This window comes from Petaurus breviceps, unplaced genomic scaffold (assembly GCF_028583685.1).
Source record: "Petaurus breviceps papuanus isolate PSGF00001 unplaced genomic scaffold, PetGlider_PUasm1.0 98, whole genome shotgun sequence".
In the NCBI taxonomy this organism is placed as follows: Eukaryota; Metazoa; Chordata; class Mammalia; order Diprotodontia; family Petauridae; genus Petaurus; species Petaurus breviceps.
The window spans coordinates 1396176-1420025 of NW_027187460.1; the positions used below are offsets into that span (position 1 = coordinate 1396176).

The 23850-nt window shown below is 38.6% G+C and overlaps 1 protein-coding gene across 1 annotated transcript in view; it reads left to right on the forward strand.

Moving 5' to 3' along the window:
* Positions 1–23850, forward strand: part of LOC138155868 (maestro heat-like repeat family member 5) — a 130344-nt gene that overhangs the window by 84346 nt on the left and 22148 nt on the right. Inside the window, exons 15-17 of the mRNA XM_069081120.1 lie at positions 7741–7895; positions 10323–10476; positions 14463–14647. Of these exons, the coding sequence (XP_068937221.1) occupies positions 7741–7895; positions 10323–10476; positions 14463–14647 (494 nt within the window). The remainder of the gene's footprint in view (positions 1–7740; positions 7896–10322; positions 10477–14462; positions 14648–23850) is intronic.

Consider the following 23850-nt stretch of genomic DNA (forward strand, 5'->3'; position numbering starts at 1 on the left):
CATCCTGTTCTTCCCCAGTGATTTGCTTATTGAATAAAGGTACATTTTTTTGTTCACATTTACCTGTTTATTAAAATTGCTGTCAATGTTCATTAAAATAAGCCCTCCCCTGAAAATAAGCCCTCTGGTGTTTTTCTGTCCAAAAAAAAATAATAAGACAGTGTCTTATTATCGGGGAAACACGGTAATACCCAAATGGAGGTCTTTTCTTCATCTTGACATGAGGCAAGTTCTCAGCAATCTTAGTTCCTGGGGAGACAAGGCTTAGCAAGGCCACAAGATACATTGCCAGTCCCTTCATTAATTCATCCTCTGTCTGCAGAACAGTCCTAGAACCCCTGAAAACATTAGCAAAACCCTCTCCCAGGATTTCTGTAAACATACAACAAGAAAATCCTTCTTCAGGGTTTCTGAATCAACAGAAAGGTTCCCAGACCCCTGCAACAACAGCACTGTCCTTCACCAGTGGACAGTATTCACTCTCTGTCTGCAGGACAGTCTCAGTAGCTCTGAACCAACAGAAAGGTTCCCAGACCCCTGCAACAACAGCACTGTCCTTCACCAGTGGACAGTATTCACTCTCTGTCTGCGGGACAGTCTGAGGAGCTCTTAGCCAACAGCCAGGTTCCAGGACTTCTTCAACAGGACTGTCTTTCACCAGTGGACAAATCTGGCAAAACAACATGAAAACAGATAGACAAAGTAACAGCATAACAGCCATGTCTCCTCAGTCCTTGGCAGCTCCAGGGGCAGGTCTCAAAAGTCCAGGGAGATTCAAAGTGGCCCTCCACAATCCTCTCAGTCTCTCTCTCTGCCTCCACGAGTGTGCTGCTTCCAAAAAGTTCTTCTGCCTCTCTCTTGTGTCTCTCCAAATCTATGTCACCAGCTCCTCCCAGTTCAGGACTTTCTTTTCACATCAACAAGTCCATCCCACAGATGGGATTAACAAGCTCTGGGTTTTAACACAATCAATTTGAAAACCAAGCCAATACAGGGGAATCTTTATATTCCATTACTATCACAGTATATCATTATATTATCACAAAATGGAAGTTTTTTTCCTCATTGCCTATGCTTATTCCTTTAATTTCTTTTTCTTGTCTTATTGCTTTAGCTAGCATTTCTAATACAATATTGAATAGTAATGGTGATAATGGATACCTTTCCTAGTCTTATTGGAAAGACTTCTAGTTTTCCCCCACAGATAATGCTTTTACTTGGTTTTATATAAATAATGTTTGTCATTTTAAGGAAAACTCCATTTGTTCCTTTTTTTCTAGTAGTTTTCTTAAACAGGAATGCATGTTGTATTTCATCAAAAGCTTTTTCTGTCTCTATTGAAATGATCCTATGATTTTTATTTCTTTGTTATTGATAAGGTTAATTGTATTTAAAGTTTTCTTAATATTCAATCAGTCCTGAATTTTTTATATAAATCTAGACTTGTCATGGTGTATGATCTTTTTGATATACTGTTGTAATCTCCTTGCTAGTGTTTTATTTAAAATTTTTACATCAATATTCATTAGGGAAATTGATCTATAGTTTTCTTTCTCTATTTTGTCTCTCTCTGGTTTAGGTATCAAGATCATATTTATGTTATAGAAAGAATTTGGTAGGATTCCTTCTTTATTTATTTAAAAAAATAATTTCCACAGTATTTTAATTACTCTTTAAATATTTGGTGGAATTTTGTTTTATCATCTGGTTCTGTTCGCTCTCCCCTGGCCCCCTCATTTAGAGAGCTCACTTATAGCTTATTCAATTTTTTTTTCTAAGATAGGGTTATTTAAGTATTCTATTTCCTCTTCTGTTAATCTGGACAATTTGTATTTCTGTAGATATTCATCCTTTTCATTTAGATTGTAAGTCTTATAGGAATATAGTTAAGCAAAAATATCTCCCTATGACTGCTTTTATCTTGTCTGCACTGGTTTTAAGTCCATCCTTTTTTTTTTTAATACTAGTAATTTGGTTTCCTTTTTTCTTTTTAAAAATCACATTAGTCAATGGTTTATCTAATTTTTTTTAAAAGCAGTTCTTAGTGTTTTGGTATTAATTTAATTTTTTTCACTTTACTAATCTCTTCTTTGATTTTTCAGTATTTTTATTTTGGTGTTTCATTGGGTGATTTTAATTTATTGTTTTTCTAGGTTTTTGCTATTGTTGTTGCATGCCCAATTCATTGATTTGTGTTGTCTCTTTTTATTGACATAAGCATTTAGGATATAAATTTTCCCCTAAGTATTTCTTTGGCTGCCTCCCACACAGTCTGATATATTATCTCAATGTTTTCATTATCTTTAATGAAATTAATTATTGTTTCTATGATTTGTTTTTTGACTCACTCACTCTTTGGGATTAAGTTCTTTAGTTTCTAATTAATTTTAATCCATGTTTCAAAGGCCCTTTATTGAATATAATTTTTATTGCAACCTGGTCAGAAAAAATGTATTTAATACTTCTGCTTTTCTGAATATGGTTGTGAAGTTTTTCTGCCCTAATGCATGATCAATTTTTTTGTGAAGGTGCCATATGCATAACTGAACATAGATATGCTTCTTTCTATTACCATTTAATATTCTCCAGGATTAAATCATATCTAAAATTTCCAAAATTCCACTCATCTCCTTAATTTCTTTATTTTGAGTTTGTTTGTTTCATGGGTTGCCTTGACCAAAGAGTCTATCATCTGGTGACCAGTCTACTGGTATTGAACTTCTTTACACTTAGCTAGATTGGTCCTTGGAAAACAAACATTCTGTTATTGGACCCACATCTGGACCAAATCTACCAAAGTTTTTACTCTACTAGAGTATGTTTCAGGAGCTCTAGATAACCTCTATATCATGAAGAAGCATTGCATTAGGATAGCATTAAAATTAAATTAAATTAAAATTAATTAATTAAATTTAAATTAAATGTAGAAATACCACAAGATTATCACTTCCTTGTTCCTGGAAGCTCTCATAATAATATTGATAATAATAATAGCTAGCACTTATAAAAAGCTTTAAAGTTTGCAGAGCACTGTATAAATTATCTTCTTTTATTCTCACAACAACCCTGAGAGATAGGTTTTATTATAACCCCCAATTTACAAATGAAGAAACTGAGACATACAGAGATTACTTGAATTACCCAAAGTTACACAGGTAGAAAATGTCCAAGCCCTAATTTGAATTCAGGGCATCCTGACTTCAACTCCAGCATTGTATTTTATGCATTTCCTAATAATTTTGTATGGGATTTTCCTTCCTAGTCCTTCTTACTGGATTTGGTTATTGCTATCTAGAAACACAGTTGATTTTTATGGGTTTATTTATTTTTTATCCTGCTACTTTGCTGAAGCTATTGTCAATTAGTTTCTTGGCTGATTCTAGGATTTTCTGAGTAAACTATCATGCCATCTGCAAATAGGTATAGGTATGTTCTTTTTTTCCTGTCTATATACCTTTCTTTCTTTTGGCTTATTACTATTTGTAGCATGTCTAAAACAATGTTAAGTGACAGTGGGTAAAAGGGACATTTCTCCTGTATTTACTGGCTGAAGCTTCTAGTATTTCTTAATTTTGTATGTTATTTTTCCTTTTCTATATGAATAGTTTGGTTGTTGAAAGGGACAAAATGAAATTTTATTAAAGAGAAGGGATAGATTCAACTTATGAGTGGTGTAAGATAACCATTTCTATGTGAACAATATGGTTGTTGAAAGGGATAAGAAAAAAAAAACTTTTGTGCATGAGAAACTGATAAAAAGGGTGTGTGAAGAAGTTTTCCATTCAAGTATGAGTTTAAAGATAAATCATTTGGAGGGGAGGGACTGTGTTGTGTTTGTGCAGGAACTAAGATTGAAAATATTGCTAAATCTGGATTTTAAATATATAATTTTTATCATATAAAAATGTCTTTCTTGATGCTCTAAGCCTTTTCATGCATCTATTGATAGAATGATGAATTTTTCATTTTCAATTTCATAGGCTATGTTTATTGTTTTCCTGCTGTTGAATAATCCTTACATCACTGGTATAATTCCATCTTGATCATAGTGAATATATATAATATGCATATAATATAATTAGATGAATAGTGAATACATTATAATTATATGCACATAATTTTATTAAGGATTTTATATATATGCTTTAATTATATAATATGAATATAGTATTTCATTAAAATGTATATTATTAATAATATTATATTTATAATATGCCCATAATAAAATATGATATGCACATAATGTATTCTATGTACATATAATATATAATATATTCACTGAAATCTCTTGTTCAAATTTCATTTTAAATCAATATTTACTAATATTATTGGTTTATAGCTATAATTCTTTGCTTTATCTTACCCTAATTTAGGTATTAGTACTATGCTTTTCTAATAAAAGGAACTGGTAGTTTTCTTTTCTATTTTTTGAGACAAATTGGTATACCATAAGTATTAATTTTTTAAAGGTTTGGTGCAATGCTCCTGTAAATTCATCTGGAGTAATGTTTGTGTCCTCTGGTCCTTCTCCTGCTTTTTAAATGAATATTTTATTCTCTTTAAATGTCCTAGAGCAGTTGTGTCAAACTTAAATAATAAAGGGGGACACTAATTCATAATAAGGATCCCTGTGGGTAGCATATTGACTTAGTTTTAAAATGTAACATTATTTATATTTTATTGTAATTTTTTTTTACTTTTTTTTACTTTGTTAAATATTTTCCAATTATAATTAATCTGGTTCTGGCTGCACTCAGGTAGGTTACAGGTCTTGTGTTTGACACCGGTGTCCTAGAAAATGGAGAAATGTTTCTCAAACTTCTCTACTTTCCTTTCTAGGAGGGTGATCCGCCAGACAAACATCATGTACTGTGCCCTCTATATGTGCTGGAAATGGAATCATTGGTCCTCATTTTTCTATCATTTTTGGTAGCTCTTATGAGCAACTCTACTGAAAACTGCTGTGTCAAACCTTGTTAGACTTGAAAGGAACATGAGGGATACAGAGATGATTGATGCTTATGATGATGATGATGATGATGATGATGATGATTTTAGCATGGCAACCAAATGGTGCTCTTAATTGGGTTCTGAAGTTGGATTCAGGAGGATTGAATTAAAATTTTGCCTCAGACACACCTACTAACTATGTGACTATGGGCAAGTTGCTTACCCTCTGTCTGCCTCAGTTTCTTAAACTGTAAAATGGGTGTTATAATAGCACCGTCCTCACAGGGTTGTTGTGAAGATAAAATGAGATATTTATGAAGTGCTCTGCAAACTTTATTTTATTTTATTTTTTTAAAGCAATCCGGGTCAAGTAACTTGCTCAAGGTTACATGGCCAGGTGTTTCTGGGTGGGTAATAAGTGTCTGAGCCCGGATTCGATCCACATGTCCACATGTCATCCCGACACTGGAGCCGGTGCTCTTATTTGCTGTGCTACCTGGCCGCCCTGCTTTGCAAACTTTAAAGTACAGCATAAATACTATCATCATGGCCACCACCACCACCATCTTCCATTTCTATTATCCTGTAAGGTTTATAAAACACTTTTCTCAAAACTCTGTATAAATTGTACAAGTATCACTAGCCCCATTTTATAGAGGAAGAAATGGAAGTGTATAAAAGGCTTAAGTGATTTGCCTACAAGCAGATATTTTCATTCAGAAAGAAAGAGTAATATGATGAAAATATCCTTGAATTTTAAGTAAGTCCAAGAGTTTCATTCACTGTCCAACTCTTTTCTAAATTTATGATTTGAAGCAAATCACTTAATTTCTCTGAACCTTAGTTTCTTCATCTATAAAATGGGTGAATAATATTCATAATACCTATTTCACAGGATTTTTTAAAAGATCAAATAAGTTAATGATTATAAAAGCACTTTTGCAAACCAAAAAATCTAATGTAAACATAAATTATTATTGATCAGAATGACATATAAGTTGTGATTCTACAGTAATGAGAGCTTTTAGAAACTAGATTTAATGTACATCTCTAAAAGCAATGCTGTCTCCTTCAAAAGAGTCTCTTTGGGAAGTCATATATTAATCCCCAAGACATTGCTCCCAACATTTGGATTCCCTCTTATTTGGAAATTTCCCTGAGAACTGGCAGCAGTTCTTTGGATTATCCTTAGAAGATTCACAAAAGCAATTCTTCATACTTTAGGCTTGTATTTGATTTTTTGGAAACAGTCAATAGTTAAGACCATAATCTTTATACAGAACTTTAGGGTTGGCAAAGTATTTCAACATATATTATCGCATTTGTTCCTCACAGCAGTCATTATTAAGGTGTGTCATTTCAGTCATGTCCTACTCTCTGAGACTCCATTTGGGGTTTTCTTGGCAAAGATACTGGAGCGATTTGCCATTTCTTTCTCCAACTCATTTTACAGATGAGGAACTGAGGCAAACAGGGTTAGGTGACTTGCCCAGGGTCCCACAGCTAGTAAATGTCTGAGGCTGTATTTGAACTCATGAAGATGAGTCTTTCTGATTCCAAGCTTTATCCACTTCACCACCTAGATGCTCCTTGTCAAATAAGTATCACAAATGTCCCCATTTCAGAAGCCAAAAAAGGTAAGTGACATACCCTGAGGTCAATAGTGGAAAGATAAACAATTAGCCTTAAAAAAAATCAGAAGCAGAAGTCATTGTTAAAAGAAGAATCAGGATCAATACCAATAATTCACAATACATTCTGCAAAAGAAGATAAGAAACGATGAGATCTGGCTTTCAGGCTTCAAGATTTCAGTTTTAGAAGGCAGACAAGCTTTAGAGTTAGACAAAGTACCTGAATTCAGTTTGTCACACTCAAGGCACTCAATGTACCTTGATGTTAGAGGGTAGTTGGCTCTCCTATCTTGATTTAGCTAAAACCCCATTGTTTGGTGAGCTCCCTTTGTCATAGCCACCTTCATTAACCTTTGTGGAATGCATGGGGTAGCAGATATCTTACAGCTCAAAGAGTTTATGATCTTATAACCACATATCATCATGTGTATAGAGAGGCTCGATATCTTCCCCAACAGTGATGGGACTTTGGGGTACGTAGGGGAGAAGAAAAACCTAGTCCTTCCTGATCAGGGATCAGAGGACTAGTGAAAATTCAGGACCAGGAACAGGGTGGTATGTTCAAGGCATAATCTAGGAGGCTAGTCAGAAGCTCTAGTAGTAAATTAAATGTCCTTAGAGACTGGCTAGAAAGGCAGACAGCACCTGCATCACCAGGAGGGAGATAGAATCAGAATTGTAACAGTTGAAAGCTTTGTGTCAGAGAAACAGAAAACCAAGAATATCTAAAGTAAGGGTTTAGAGCAGAGTAAAAAAATAGAGAAAATTCATTTGCTTACACACATCTTTGTATACTTGCTGGAGCCATCCCTACCTATCAATCAACATACATTTATCAAGCACCTATTATTGTCCGGGCATCATTCTATCTGCAATATCTAAGATTTGTATAGTGCTTTGAGATAGACACAATACTTTACATTTATTTTCTCACTAGATCTGCATTTGGAAGATGGGGATTCAAATTCTAGCTGTGTGACCTCCGAGTCTTTAGTTTCTTTGTCAATAAGAGGGATATAATAATAGTGGCTGGAAAACATTTGGTAAATAAACCATGAGGCAATAAACATTCACTATCCATCATGACCATCAATGTTGTCATCATCTGAAGAGTCGTGATTGTGGTAGCAATTTACTTGGTGTGTTTCTTCCCTACAGGTGGCAGAAGTGTTTAAGGGCATATACCAAGTGCTCCCCTCTGTCACATTCCCGAATGTCCGGCTGTCCCTTCTAAAAATTATCCTGAAGTTGGGGCAACAACACACTCAGGAGGTGGTTGAAGTACTCCTTTCCTTTGCCCGACCAGTAGACAGGTACCACTAAACCCTTGGGGGGATGGGAGGGACTGAGTCTGCTGCCTGAAAGTTCTGCATGTGTGCATGCATCAGACTTTGGGCAGATCATTTCCCCTCTGGCCTTCTCTTCCTTCTCCTGTAAAATGTGTGGATCAAAATATATGATCTCTCAGGTCCCTTCCAGCTCTAACATGTAGGATCTTATAACACTAAGTCTCTAGTCTCAGAGATCACTGAAGAAGTGAGCCAGGACATAGCTTTGCCTTGGGAATTCCTTTAGAAAAGGAGGCTCCACAGGCTCTCAGAGTCAACCTTTCCTTCTACTCACTGTGATTTGGGGCAAAACCTTTCTCCTCTCTAGGAATCCCTTTGTCCCATCTTTAACATAGAATCACCTACCATCTAGGAAATGAGAAGAGTTTGGTGCTTAGAGTGTCTGGAATGGAAAGTGGGCAGGCTCTTCTAGCCATCCCAGGCTTGTCCTTTTCTGTTCCATTCTTTTTTTTTTTTTTTTGGACGGCAATTGGGGTTAAGTAACTTGCCCAAGGTTACACGGCTAGTTTATTTGTGTGGGTGATAAGTGTCTGAGGCTGGAACCGAACTCAGGTCCTCCTGACTACGGGCCGGCGCTTTACTCACTGCACCACCTTAGCCGCCCATTCTGTTCCACTCTTTATTGAGTAGTGATCAACCATCCAAAACCCTTAGTAACTCTTTATGCTTGTCTATCATGCTATAACTAGCCTGATTAGTCAACCTGTCCCAAGCAATCCCTTTTTTTTTTTTGTAGACTGTGAAAGCCACCTTACAACATAAAACACGAAGACTGAAGCTGGCAGACACCTTAAAAGATAGCTAATCTATCCTACTCACTTGTCAGAGGAGAAAATAGGGTTGTCAGATGTATTACTTTCCCCAAATTGCCACCATAACAGGGTACAAATCCTGACATGGGTTTTTCTAACCAAGGCCATTGAATTTGGAGTCTGAAGACCTGAGTTCAAATCCTGTCTCTGTTAATTACTATCTGAGGGACCTTGAACAAATCATTTAACCTCTCTGGGCTTCAGTTTCTACATGAAAGAATTTTACTCAGTGACCTCTATGGCTCTCTCTCTCTCTCTTTCTCTCTAAATCTGTGATCTATGATGACTTTACAAACCATCAAAGAAAAGAAGATAAAATGAAGTAAAAGTATATATTTCAGGATGGTCTAGTAATTGAGCCCAGTTATTTTCTGCTAAAAAGTCTTTAATCTGGTCACATCAGTCAATCTGGCAACATCAGTTTCCTAGGCTAACCAGGAGCTGTATTTGTATATCATACCACATATAATGTACAATCTTACTTAGATACAGTAATGCACTATCATACCTAACTTGTAGTTATACATAGTATACATACCTATAATAATACATAGCATAATAATGTATAGACATAGCCAAATCCAGAAATATACAATAATATACATGGTAATAAATAGATATGTGTATATATACACACACACATATATATATACATACACATATGCATGTCCATCTATAGTAATATTATATCATATTATACACACATCCATCTATAGTAACAATGAACCAGACCAACCTATAACAATGTATGGTCACATTCATGTATAATAATGTTGGGTCATGCCTATATACACACTAATATTTATTCATAATCATACATTGTCAGTCAACATGCATTTATTACTATGTGTCTAACACTGCACTAGGTGCTGGGGAAACAAAGGAAGGCAAAAACATTCTAATGGGGGAGACATGTAAATAACATACAAGATATTTATGAAATAGATAGAAGGAATCTATCTCAGAAGGAAAAGTTTTAGCAACTGAAGGGAAAGGTCTCCTGTGGAAAGCAGGATTTGAGCTGCACCTTTTAAGGAATCCAGGGAACCTAAGAGGCAGAGGTGAGGAAGGAGAGCATCCCAAGCATGGGGAAAAGCCAATGAAAAGGCACAGATATGGGAGCTAGAGTATTCAGTAGAGCCAGATCATAGAGTGCATGGAGTGGGCAGTAAAGTGTAAAAAGCCTTAAAACTAGGAAGGGGCCCAGTGGTGAAGAGCTTTAAAGACCAGACAGATGGTTTGTCACTTGATGCTGGAAGTACTAGGGATTCACCAGAATTTACTCAGTAGCAGGACACTGCTCTTCAGGAAAATCCTTTTGGCAGTTGAGTGGAGGACAAATAATCATCTCCACATCAACAATCACCTCCACCTACAGTAATCTCCGGTCACTCACATAAAGTAATCTCCATCTATGTCCACAGAAAACTTCCCCCAAGAGGAAGGGGAAAGTTATTGCTTCACAGTTCTGTGGAAGCCTTTTTTTCCCACCCTCCCACACTTCTCCAGTGAAGTCTCCCCTGAACTTTGGCAAAAATGTAATGGAGACGGTATGAAGCAATCCAGTTACACTTTGTAGGCAGGTCACAGAGATGTGGAAGATCATGGCAGTGGATAAAAACTTAATGAGAAGACTGATGACCCTGCTGTACATGAAGATGAAGATTCGACCATCAGAAGAAGATATCATTTCAAAAAACATAAAGGACAAGACAGAACTGATGTCCATAGAGGTAAGATGCTGGGCACTCTTCCCATAACACTTCTTATAAGGAGGCATCTTAAGCTTTACTTTGGGCATGCAGCAGAATTATTGACTTTTAGAGTTGGAAGAGACCTTTATTCTACTTAGGAATGAATTCAGGTCCAGAAGAAGAAATAACTTGTCAAAATTGACTCTCTCTCTCTCTCTCTCTCTCTCCTCTTTCTGTCTCTGTATCTCTTTCTCATTCTGTCTCTTCCCCTTCATCACTCTGCTTAAACTTCTACTATTAGAGTACACATCTACCTTGTAGGGCTTAATTCAAGAAGCTCTCTTGACTGTTCACATTTTGGGGGTTCTTCATCCTACTGTTCCTATATACAGGATTCTCAAGAGACATACCTGTCTTAAGACAGGTATATCTAATCAAATGAATGAGGACACTGAACTTAAATCCTAGAGGTCTGGGTTTGAGTGCTGGCTTATACACTTAACAAATTGTATGACACTGGGCAAGTCATAGGTAATCATAAGATTTAAGGTTCCATAGAAGGGATCTTAGAGATCATTTAGTTCACCATCCCCCCTCATTTTACATGTAGAGAAACTGAAAGCCCTATAGGTATCATCAAATTCTAGATTTAGAGCTAGAAAGGATTTTAAAGGTCCCCTAATCTAATTCCTTTTTTTCACAGCTAAGGATGCTTGAAGCTTAGGGAGAAGAACTGACTTGCCTAAGGTCACTCAACTAGTAGGTAGTAGAACCAGAATTTGAACCCAGGTCTCTGTACTCTTTCTGCTATATCACTCTAATTTCCTGACTATATTCTTCTTCCTTCCTTCCTTCCTTCCTTTCTTCCTTTTTCTTTCTCTTTCTTTCTTTCTTTCTTCCTTTCTTTCTTTCTTTCTTTCTTTCTTTCTTTCTTTCTTTCTTTCTTTCTTTCTTTCTTTCTTTCTTTCTTTCTTTCTTTCTTTCTTTCTTTCTTCCTTCCTTCCTTCCTTCCTTCCTTCCTTCCTTCCTTCCTTCCTTCCTTCCTTCCTTCCTTCCTTCCTTCCTTCCTTCCTTCCTTCTTTCCTTCCTTCCTTCCTTCCTTCCTTCCTTCCTTCCTTCCTTCCTTCCTTCCTTCCTTCCTTCCTTCCTTCCTTCCTTCCTTCCTTCCTTCCTTCCTTATTTTTGAAGGGGGAAGGTAGGCCAGTTGGGGTTGAGTGACTTGCCCAAGGTCACACGGCTAGTTTTTTGTGTTAAGTGTCTGAGGCTGGATTTCAACTCAGGTCTTCCTGACTCCAGGGCCTGTTCTCTATTCACTGTACCACCTAGCTGCCCTTCTTACTATATCTTTTTAAGCCCCACTTTCCTCTGTAAAATGGGAATCATGATACTTGTCCTACCTACTTTACATGATTGTGAGAAAAACACATTGTAAATTACAAAACACTATAAAAATGAATTTTATTATATTTTTTTGGACATGGCATCTGCCCTGAATCCCTACATGCATTTCTATGCAGAGGAGCATCACAGAAGGAATCCTGAGATTTTTTTCCCCTGAGCCTAGATTTGGCCTTAGGTAGCCAGTATCCTGTTTTCTCTCCTCTGGATGCTACCCTGGGTCCTCTTGGTTCTTTAGAGCTAAAGTTTTCTTTCAAGGAGAAAAACTGAATAATTACTACTTTTAAAAGTTAGTTCAGTTGGCAGTGACCACTCTCTCCTTCCTTCTGGCCAGAGAAGAATACATATCTCTACTTCTTGTTAAAGTTAATGCCTTAGCCCTAATCCAGGGGTGGGGAACCTGTGGCCTTGAGGCTGCATGTGACCTTTAACACAAAGGGTCACACCTGAAGACCTAGAGGGCCACATGTGACCTTGAGGCTGCAGGATCCCCCCCCCGCCAATCCTTTCCTATCTTCTGTAGTACACTCTATCCCTACCATCTCATCCCCCCCCTTTTTTTTTAAGCAACCAGGGTTAAGTAACTTGCTCAAGGTTACACAGCCAGGTGTTTCTGGGTGGGTGCTAAGTGTATGAGCCTGGATTCTATCCCAGGTCATCCCGACTCTGGGGCTGGTGTATTTACTTGCTGTGCTACCTGGCCGCCCCTATCTCATTCCTCTTATATGTCTTCAGTCTCACTCTCTACACTGCTTCCTTGCCTTCAGACTATAAGCATGTTCAAGGCTCCCCAATATTTTTAAAATCACTTCTTTAGCCTTTCTAACCCATTCAACTGAGGATCCTTTGCCCTTTCATTGCCAAAGTTCTTGAAAAATTTTGTCAATACCTAAAGCTTCCACTTCCTTACTTCCCAATGTTTCCTTAACTATTTGCAACCTAATTTTTGTCTCCACAGTTCTATTGACCCTGATCTCTCTTAGGTAATATTTGACTTGACCTCTCAATCAATGGCTTTCCCACTGTCCAATCCAACAATTTTTTTCAGTCTTCTTCCTCTTAGGACTGCTAGGTGGCACAGTGGATAGAGTGCTGGGCCTGGAGTCAGGAAAACCTGGGTTCAAATGTGTCCTATGTGACCTTGGGCAAATCATTTAACCCTGTTTGCCTCAGTTCCTTAATCTATAAAAAGAAGGAAATGACAAACCATTCCCAAATGGGGTCACAAAAAGTCAGGTATGACTGAAAGGACCGAACAGCAACAGCTTCCTCTCCAAACTATCTGCAACATTTGATTCAACTTCTCATCAGCCCATCCTTCTCTATATTCTTTCTCTTTGGTTTAAAATACTACATCCTTTTAGCTCTCTAAGCACCCTTGCCAGATCATGCCAGATCTGGCTTCTTGTCCTCTGCATGACTCATTAAGCTAGGTGTTTCCAAAGTTCCGTTGCTATAACTCTTCTCTCTCTTTGGACTCTTTCTTGGTTCTTTCTTTCACACCCTTGACTTCAATTACCAGCTCTACAGAGATGACTGTGGCCCATATTTCTAACCCTGATCTCTTTTCCAAACTGCAGTGCCCCCATCTCTAATTGCTTATAGGGTGTCTCTACAAACCATTAAACTCAACACCAAGCCTGCTCCTATTTCTGACTTTAATCGTGTTCATGGAACAATAGTTAAATTTATCTTTCATATCATGGTAAAAAAAAAAAAAGGAAAAAAGAACATTAGCCTTGGAGTCAGGATAGACCTAGATTCATATCCCACTTCAATCAATTAACCTCTCTGAGCCTTCGTTTCTTTGTCTGTAAAATGGAGATAATACTGGTGGTAACTATGTCAAGCAACTATTGTGTAGATCAAATGAGATAACATATTAAAAACCTTTGAAACTCTTTTTAAAGCATATAAATATGAGCTATACCTGAAACCTTGGTGTTAGTTTTTGCTTTTCCATCTTCCTCACTTCTTATATTTAGTCCTAATCCCTAGCAAAATCTCCTGAGTCACCACCTCTTCCCCATTCCCACAGTCAGTCCTGTTTTCACCCTGATTACGACCTTCCTGAATATTGCAGCAGCTTCCTAATAGGCCTTCCTTGCTCTGCTGTTTTTCTTTTCCAAACTACCCTTCCAACAGCTTCCAGACTTCTTTCCTTATGCCTAGATCTAGTCATGCCAGACCCCTGCCCCAGACTCTTCAACAGCTCCCCATTGCCTAATGAGTAAGTTCAAACTCTTTAACCTGACATGTAAGACCTTCCACATTCTATTACCACTTTATCTTTCCAGTTGTATTTCAGATCTGCTTCACATGACCTATGCTCCATCCAATTCAATGGCACTGATCACATCACTCTCCATACATGCTGTGAATTTTTCAGCCTCAGTGCCTTTTCTTAAAGTCTTTCCTACTAAGGCATGATAGAGACAGAAAGCTAGTTGGGCAAGGTGAGGCTAGATGATAAAGGGCCTTGAACCTAAAGACTGAGAGGTTGGACTTGTTTGGAGAGGCAATTGTGAACTATGGGTGGCTTCTGATCAGGGGAGTGCCCTGATAAAAGTGGCACAACTCAAAGCTGTGTTTTTTTCTCATCCCCCCTCCCCCCACTTCCTTTGTAGGCACTGAATACAATGTATGAGCTCCTCTACATCCAGGAATTCCGAATAACAGTCCATTGGGCCTTTTCTGGTATTCTTTTGGGCTTGTTGACACAGTTACACTACCTCTTCGAACTGAACATGGCCGACAACTCCCTGGACCATTTTGAAGATGTTCTGAAGTTGGAGTATCTCAGTCCTTTCAGGTGAGACCCTCAGGCCTCTGGAGATTGCCACTTGTGGGTCTGTACAGGTGCTTCACCCTATGTGACTCTTCCTATTTCTGAGCCAGAGGGAAAATTCCAACATCCAACAATAACAGAAGGGGCAAATGCTCCCACTCAAGTCTTTGTTCTTCCTTTTTTGTAAATTTAACCCTGACTTGCCCACAGAGTTTTGCATGATCATCTTTCTAACCAGCCAAGGCAACCGGACCTGGGTGAGACAACTTGCTTTTTGTCCATGGGCCCCAGGCAGGACCTACAACAGGGACAATGGTGGGTGGGAGAAAAATACCAGAGAATGTGCATATAGGGAATTGCCTTCTTGTTTTTAACTTCTCCAGTTTGTTCCTAATTCTGCTATCTTAGACCACATAGGTTCCCTCTAGTCTGTGACAGTCTTTTAAACACTTGGAGGCAACAACTATCTAAATTTTCCCTTTTACAGGTTAAACATCCTCAGTTTCCCTCAAATAATCCTAGTAGAGCCTGGTTTTGAGTTCCCTCCCTATCCTAGTCACACTCCTCTAGCTGGGACCCCACTGCATAAGGAGGCAATTGTGCTAGCCCACAAATGTTCCCTATGGAAAAGCAGCTTAGAATACAAGGGTCTCCACCCAGGTCTGCTCAGAGCTAAAGCAAGGGAAGGGGGTCTTTAGTTCCAAACTATAGATAAGTTCCAAAAGAATTACTTTGTGAATGATTACACATAGTCAGTCCATAGCTGTCTGAACTGCTCCGAGAGCCCAGAGAAAAAAGGGCACTGACTAGACTGGAGAAGGTCACAATTTAAATTCTGAGATCAAAGATATGAAAAAGAGAAGTCCATAAAGGATATTATTGCATTGAGATGGCAAGAAACGCTGCTGGAAGGAGCAAGCACCATGCTCAGCTTTCAACAGACGAAGCAGGTTTGTCTGGGAGGTTTGTGTGGTAGTTAAAGTACAGTGCTCCTCTTCAGCAAAGAAATAGCAGCAGAACATAGCCTCTTACTCATCCTTGGCTCACTTGAATGCAGCAACCCATCAAGGTTACACTCTTGGGAGCCAGCAGCAATTAATTAGGTGAGATGTAGCTGCCTCTGGCCCTGCATTCGCACTTTTCCAGTTCTTTCCAGGGGGCATACTCATTGGTTTGTGGAAGCTAGGACCCACAGTGACTCAGCCTTTGTGACTCCGTGCTGTAGGGGCCCTGTTTCTGTAGGTGGTATTGCTGCTACCTCATTTCCCAGTCTCCACTTTGAACTTTCCAGCATTTTAATTGGTGAGTAGACAAAGTGTCTACCCTTCCCTCTGCTTCCAGATCTTTACCCTGAGGGTCTTTAGTCTCATACTTTGTTGAAGGAATTAAAAAGCAGCTGGGCCAACTTGTGGTTGGTGTTAAGAGTTACCCTGTACAGCACATATCATGCGGTGGGGACATCTGCTTTCCACAGGCTTGCACATGGCCCTTCGCCCATAGGAGAGCTCAATTTTAAACACTGCCTCTTCTAGGAAGCCCATCCTCATCTTCTTCCCCTGTCCTCCCCTCTCTCCCTCCTTCCCCACCAGGGTGCCCCCCCCCACTACTGCCCTTTCCCTGGGAGGTATTTAGTATCTACTTCGTAGATATTTTGCATTTAATTTTCTGTGTACATGTTGTTTCCCCTCCGTAGAATGTAAGTTCATTGAGGAAAGGAACTGTCTCATTTTTATCTTTAGATCTCAAGGACCTAGCTCAGTGCCTACCATGTAATAGCGCCTTCATAAATGAATTGTTGAATGAATTGCATGAATGCATGCATCCACACACATATCTCTATAAAGGGAAGGGGGAGTGCTTACACAGTGAGGCCTAGTTTAAAAAAAATATTATAAGCAAGTAAAAATGGTATATGCTCCTATGATACATGTGTTTGTTATTTAATACAAAGTTTCCTATCTCGAGGTATTGACAATGAAATTACTTCACATGTATGATCAGCATTTATGGCTGACTCAGTAGTTGCTCATTTTGGTTATAATTTTACCCTGCAAAAGGTATACCCAGCCAGGCAGTGATGGCCAGGTGAGGGCCAACTCTCAGGCTGAAGATAAAGAAGGAATAGATGTACGTTAGCATGAAGCAGGAAAAAGGTGAGATGTCAGAGCCAGAAGGCAGAGGCAGGCCTGAGGCTCAGATCAAAGCGATGGAATTGCTATGCAAAAAAGACAGCAAAAGCCGGGTCTGAGAAGTATGAGGCCTGGTTAGACACACAAGAGTGAGAGAATGAAACTGATTAACCGGGATAAGAACACCACAGAATCATGCATTTAGAATTGGAAGCGACATTAGAGTCTAACCTCCTCATTTTACAAATGAGTAAACCGAGGCCCAGGTGAATTAGGTGACTTCCCCAGGGTCATCCAGTTAGCATTAGACAGAGGCTTTGAACCTAGATTTTCCTGTCTCTGAGTGATAAGAGCCAGGAAAACAAGACTGGAGCAGATGTAATTAAATCCCCATTTCTATAGTTGATTACCTAATACTTTCTTCATAATAGAGCTAAGGTAAGAAAGAAATTATAGCTATTATCCCTTTATAAATAAAGAAACCTAGCCTCAGAGAGGAGAAATGATACCCAAGGTCTTGTCACCCAATGGCAGAGGCAGGATTCAAACTCAGTTCTTTTGACTTGGAAATCTTAATACCACATCAGGTTGCTCCTCAGAGCTAGCAATCAATTGATTCAGTAATATTTTCTAGCAGAATATTTGGAGTTCTTGTCCATTCTGGAGTAGTGTTTTCAGTTCTGAGTACCAGATATTAAGAAGAACATAAATAAGCTATATCATTTCCAGAGGAAGCACCTGGGTGATGAAAGAATTGTAAACCCTTCCTTGATGATCCATACGACCATCTGTCCTGAGCCCTTTGCATGCTGGAAAGCAGGGAGAGTCCTGAAGTACCCTCCAAGCTCCCTTCCCTTCCAGCACAAGGACTTCAGAATTTTGTGTATTTCCTTACTTTTAGAATGTGTCCTATCATTGTTTTTCTCTTAAATGCAATAGATTTGCCTTTCTAATTATGTTTACCTAGGGCTAATATGAATTCAATTTGGCTGAACCCCAGACTTGCTTTCCATGCCAAGCCAAGAGCTCATGGCAGCCAAGGACAAAGTACATTTAAGTACAAACTGATTTGGAAAATATCACAGCAGATGTAGAGAAATTACAAGTAGTCTCATCTTTTAGAAAAAAGCAATTGAGAAGTAGTCATGTAGCAGAGCCAGCTGACGGCTAAGCCTTTATTTTCACCTTTCCAGATGCTGGCAACAGTAAGAAAGACTATTTCCCTGAATATTATGGTCCAAAGGCACAGGTTAGGAAAACCCTGGCTGGAAGAACAAAGGATTCTGGGGAGACAAAAAGGAAGGTACATGCCACTCAGAGAGGAAAACCTGAATATAGTAGTCAGAAGCAATGACTGCCTCCAGGTGAATGCCAAGGGTTCCTGAAGCAAGTGAGGGGACTATAAAAATGCTAGAATCTTTGGGGCTACATAGAGGCCAGAGAGTTGTAGAAGTAAGGGCTGAGACAGCTGGAGGATGGATACAGAAGTGGTGATGACAGCAGGTTAGACAGCAGAGGTAGGGCACCCAACAGATGGGATAAAGGACATATACCTTCCATTCCCCTCTCTTTCCCATCCTGAACCCTTTGTGATCCAACTCAACTCTAAACTATCCTCCACTCCCAATTTCTTTACCCACTTGTCCTATCACTGATCACACTTTGTTATGCCCTAACCATGAATTACCAGACACCATCCACCTTGTTTGTCCCTATTCATATCCTCCTGAATGAAGCTGAGGAGACTCACAAAAACATACAGATTGGGTCCACTACAAATCCATGTCACTCATCTCAACCAACCCCTGACTTGCAGCAAGGCAAGTATTCTATTCTCCTCTCATTGATTTACTGTCCAGCCTCAATCTCACTCCCATCCAGCATCTGTTCCAAACCTTTTATGTCTTTTCTTCAAGCCTCCCACCACAACCCCTTCACCCAACCTCTCAGCCAAGGACTTTACCTCATACTTCACCAAAACAATTGTGGTCATCCTCTAATAGTTCATCCTTTTCCATCTTCAGCTCCTGAAATTCAGACATCTTCTCATACTATCTCCTCCTTCACCCTTCTCTCAGATGAACATGAAGAGATGAGCCTGTTCCTTACCAAAGCCAACCCCTCCTAACTTCACCAGCAGATTGTCCCATGATAATTCCTACTATCTCAGTCTCCTGCTATCTGATGACCCCTTCCCTGCTTCCTACAAATATGCCCATATCTTCTCATCCTTAAAAAACTCTCCCTGGATCCCATCATCCCTAGCTTTACTTATGAGCAGGAGGCTCCATGGATCCCTTGAAATGTGGGATCTTACACTTGAATATTCTCATATCTTCTCCATCCTTAAAAAAAAAACTCACTGGATCCTGTCATCCCCACTTTGTTGTTGTTGTGCAATCATGTCTGACTCTTTGTGACCCTATTTGGGGTTTTTGTGGCAAAGATACTAGAGTGGTTTGCCATTTCCTTTTCTAGCTCATTTTACAGATGAGGAAACTGAGGCAAACAGGGTGAAATGACTTGCCCAGGGTCACACAGCTAGGAAAGTGTCTGAGGCCAGATTTGATTTCAGGAAGATGAGTCTTCCTAACTCCAGGCCTGGTACTCTATCTACTGTGCCACCCAGCTGCTCCACTTATAGTCCTATGTCTCTGTAAAGAAGAGGGGGAAGTCATTTCTCTTATGTTCTTTAAGGAAGAGTTTGGTCATTATAATTTCACAGCATTCAGTTCCAATTGATTTGTTTGTTTTCATTCCAATTATGTTGTTGTAGTCAGTGCTCACATTGTCTTTTTGCTTTTACTTGTTTCACTTTGTGTCAGTTTGTATAAACCTTCCCATGTTTCATTCCCTTCATATTCATCATTTCTTATAGCACAGTACTATCCCATTACATTCTTGTGTCACATCATGATACACCATTCCTTAACTGATAGGCATTGACTCAGTTTCTGCTTCTTTGCTACTTCAAAAAGTGCTTCTATAAATAAGTATTTTGGCAAACATGGGCCTTTCCTTTCTGTAATTGACCTCCTTAGGCCACACACACACACACGCACACATACACACATGCACACACATGCGCACACACACGTGTGTACCAGTGTCATCTCTGTGTCAGAGGGTATGGCCATTTTATTCACCTTCTTATAATTCCAAATTGCTCTCCAGAATGGTGGGACCAACTCATAGCTCCTCCAACAGTGCATTAATGTACTTATCTTTCCACAGCATTTACCATTCCCATTATTTATCATCTTTTTCAGCATTTACTCTATAATATTTTTTCAGAAGCATTTGCCTTAGAATAAAATGCTGCTCTGAAGGCTTTTTCCCATATGTATGCTAAAGTCACAGAAGACTCTCTAATAGATGGAACTAATAGTTTTGTTCAATAAGTGTTAAGAACAAGCTATGTTTAAACAGAGATAAGCCCTCCCTCAAACTGTATACTAATAGTACAGATATCCTGTACAGATTCTAAACAAAAGGTTTCTTTGCTATAAGGAAGGTCTCCAAAATCAGGGATGGACAACATTGTACCAAGACCTAGAATTTTGCTGATTCTTCAGTGTAATCTATATTAAATTAAAAGAGATCAGTCTAATCATACATACTTCAAGATATCAAGCTGGGGGTGGTGGTGCAGAGTCAAGACGGCAGAGTAGAAACAGGACTTCTGCAGGGCTCCCACTTCCACCTCCTCCAATTCATATAAAAGGTGATTCTAAACAAACAAAACCCACAAAATGACACAGAGAAGGTAACCTCTCACTGAGGACAGCCCAGCAGAATGGCAGGAAGTGGCCAGCGCTGTGCTCTGGGAGCTGACCCTAACCCTACACAAGCCCAAGGTTTTAATCTCAGGGCAGCCACAACTAGCCACCAGCTGGAGGGACTTCAGATCACCAATAGCAGTGGTGGTTTCCAGAATTATCAACCCATAGATACTAAGGACAAAGAGAGGTCAGTGCAGTGTGGACTTTGGGACCTGGGAATTCGGGAGTGTGGTCGGCCTTTGTACTTTGCCTCTGGGGGTGAGAAGTGGCTGAAAGGATTTTGAAAACCAAATAAGAGAAGTGAAGGAAAAATTGGGAAGAGAAATGAGAATGATGTAAGAAAATTATAAAATGAGAGTCAACAATCTGACTGAAGAAAATAACACCTTAAAAATAAACTAACTGAAATGGCAAAAGAAGCTCAAAAAGCCAAAGAGAAGAATGACTTAAAAAGCCGAATTTGCCAGATGGAAAAAGAATCTCAAAAGCTCACTGAAGAGAATCATTCCTTCAGAATTAGATTGGAACAAATGGAAGTTAGTGACTTTATGAGAAATCAAGATACTATTAAACAGATCCAACCAAATGAAAAAATAGATGGCCATGTGAAATATCTCATTGAAAAAACCACTGACCTGGAAAATAGATCCAGGATAGATAATTTTAAAATTATTGGTCTACCTGAAAGCCATGATCAGAAAAAGAACCTAGAAATCATCCTCCAAGCAATTCTCAAGGAAAATTGCCCTGATGTTTTAGAACCAGAGGGCAAAATAGAGGTTGAAAGAATCCACTGATTACCCCCTGAAAAAGATCCCAAAAAGAAAATTCCTAGGAATATTATAGCCAGGTTCCAGAGTTCCCAGATCAAGGAGAGAATATTATAAGCAGCCAGGAAGAAACAATTTGAATACTGAGGAAATGCAATCAGGATAACACAGGATTTGGCAGCTTCTATACTGAGGGATGGAAGGGGTTGTAATATGATGTTCTGGAGGACAAAGGAGCTGGGATTAAAACCAAGAATTACCTACCCAGCAAAACTGAGTATTATGTTTCAGGGGAAAATATGGAAATTCAATGGAATAGAGGATTTTCAAGCATTCTTAAAGAAAAAAAACAGAGTTGAATAGAAAATCTGACATTCAAATACAAGAAGCAAGAGTAGTATGAGAAGGTAAACAGGGAAAAGAAATCATAAGGAACTTATCAAAGTTGAACTACTTATATTCCTACATGGAAAAATGATAATTGTAACTTTTGAAATTTTTTAACAATGAAAGTTGAAGGGAATATAAAAATATGTATAAATATATACATATACATACATATATATGTCTATATAGGAGGTTATATGGGCATATGAATACATATGTGAGTGTATGTGTATATATGTGTACAGGTACATATATAGGCAGGGAGTATTGGACCAGTTGAATAGGAAGGGATGATACTTAAAAGGGAAATTAAGAGGTGAGAGAGGAATATAATGAGAGGAGATGGGGAGAGATAGAATGGGGTAAATATCTCATATAGAAGAGGCAAGGGAAAACTGTTACAATGGAGGGGAGGAACAGGAAGGCAAAAGGGAATGAGTCAACCTTATTCTCAATGAATTTGGCTTAGGGAAGGAGTGACATACACATTAAATAGGGTGTCTCACCCTACAAGAGAGTAGGGGAGAAGGAGATGAGAGGGGGATGATGGAAGGGAGGGCAGGCTGGGGGGGAGGAAAGTTAGAAGCACCCACTTTTGAAAAGGGACAGGATCAAAGTAGAGAATAGAACAAATGGGGGGGGTGGGATGGAGGGAAATATAGTCAGTCTTTCAGAATACATCCACTATGGAAATGTTTTGTATAGCTGCACATGTACAACCTATATTGAATTGCTTATCTTCCCAGTAAGGGTGGGTGACAAGGGAGTTAGGGAAAGAATCTGGAATTCAAAAGTTTAAAATCAAATGTTTAAAAAATATATATATATATATATATTATTATTATTATTTTACATGTAACTGGGAAATAAGATATACAGGCACTGGGACATAGAGATCCACCATGCCCCACTGGAAAGTCAGAGGAGGGATGGGGGAAGATTTGGAGAGAGCAGATTGATGGAGAGCATATTCAGTGGGATCGCTGTTTTGGGGTGGTGGATAGGGGAAAAATGGGGACAAAATTTGTAACTCAAAATCCTGTGGAAATGAATGATGTGAAATTGAAAAAAAGCAAAACCAACTGACCTGGAAAACAGTTTAAAGAGACATGATTTAAAAATTAAAAAAAAAAGAAAAGAAAAGAAAGAGGAGTTATCCTCATTCCAGACCTATCCTATCCACTGTGCCATCTAGCTGCCCTAGGGCCTATTGCAAGCAACTAGTTTAAATTCATCATTTCATTTTTTTTAATTTTTATTTTTTGCTTTTTGTAGGGCAATTGGGGTTAAGTGACTTGCTCAAGGTCACACGGCTAATTTTTGTGTTAAGTATCTGAGGTCGAACTTGAACCCAGGTCCTTCTGACTCCAGGGCTGGTGCTCTATTCCCTGTGCCACCTAGCTGCCCCTAAATTCATCATTTTAGTGGGAATGGGAGTATTATTTGTAAATGTTTAAAATGCCATATTGAAGAAGAATTTGGTTCATTCTGGTTGGTCCTAGAGATATAGTCCTATGGTGGGTTCTCAGTTTCCTCATCTGTAAAACTAGAATTATATAACTTGTACTACCTAGCTCTCAAGGTCATCTCAAGATAAACACAAATGTTAAAACACTCTGTAAATGCAAATCATCTTCCTTCTCCTTCCATCATTATTCTGGTCTTACTACTTTGGTAGTACTGGTCTTTATTACTTGCTAGATACTATATTTGGCTCCAGAAGTGAAACTTAGTAAATATGGGAAGATAACTTAAAAAAAAATCAAGCTGGAAGAAAAGTGTACCTTGCCTAAATTACAAAATTACTAAGTGAACTTGTATGGACAACTTATTGCATTTTCTCATTCAATAATGTTTAGTAATGGTGATAATAATAATAATAATAGTTATTATTATTATAACATTTATATAGTGCTTAAAATTTTTCAAAATGATTTACACATCACATTTGTTCCTTAAAATAACCCTGTGAGGTAAGTAATATGATTATCTCCATGAGATTGAGAAAGGTTAAGTGACTTGCCCAAGGTCACAAAATATGTCTGAGGTAGCATTTGAACTCAGGTTTTCTGACTCCAAGTCTAGCCCTCTATACACTACCTGAGTTGTCTGATCTATCTATCTATCTATCTATCTATCTATCTATCTATCTATCTATC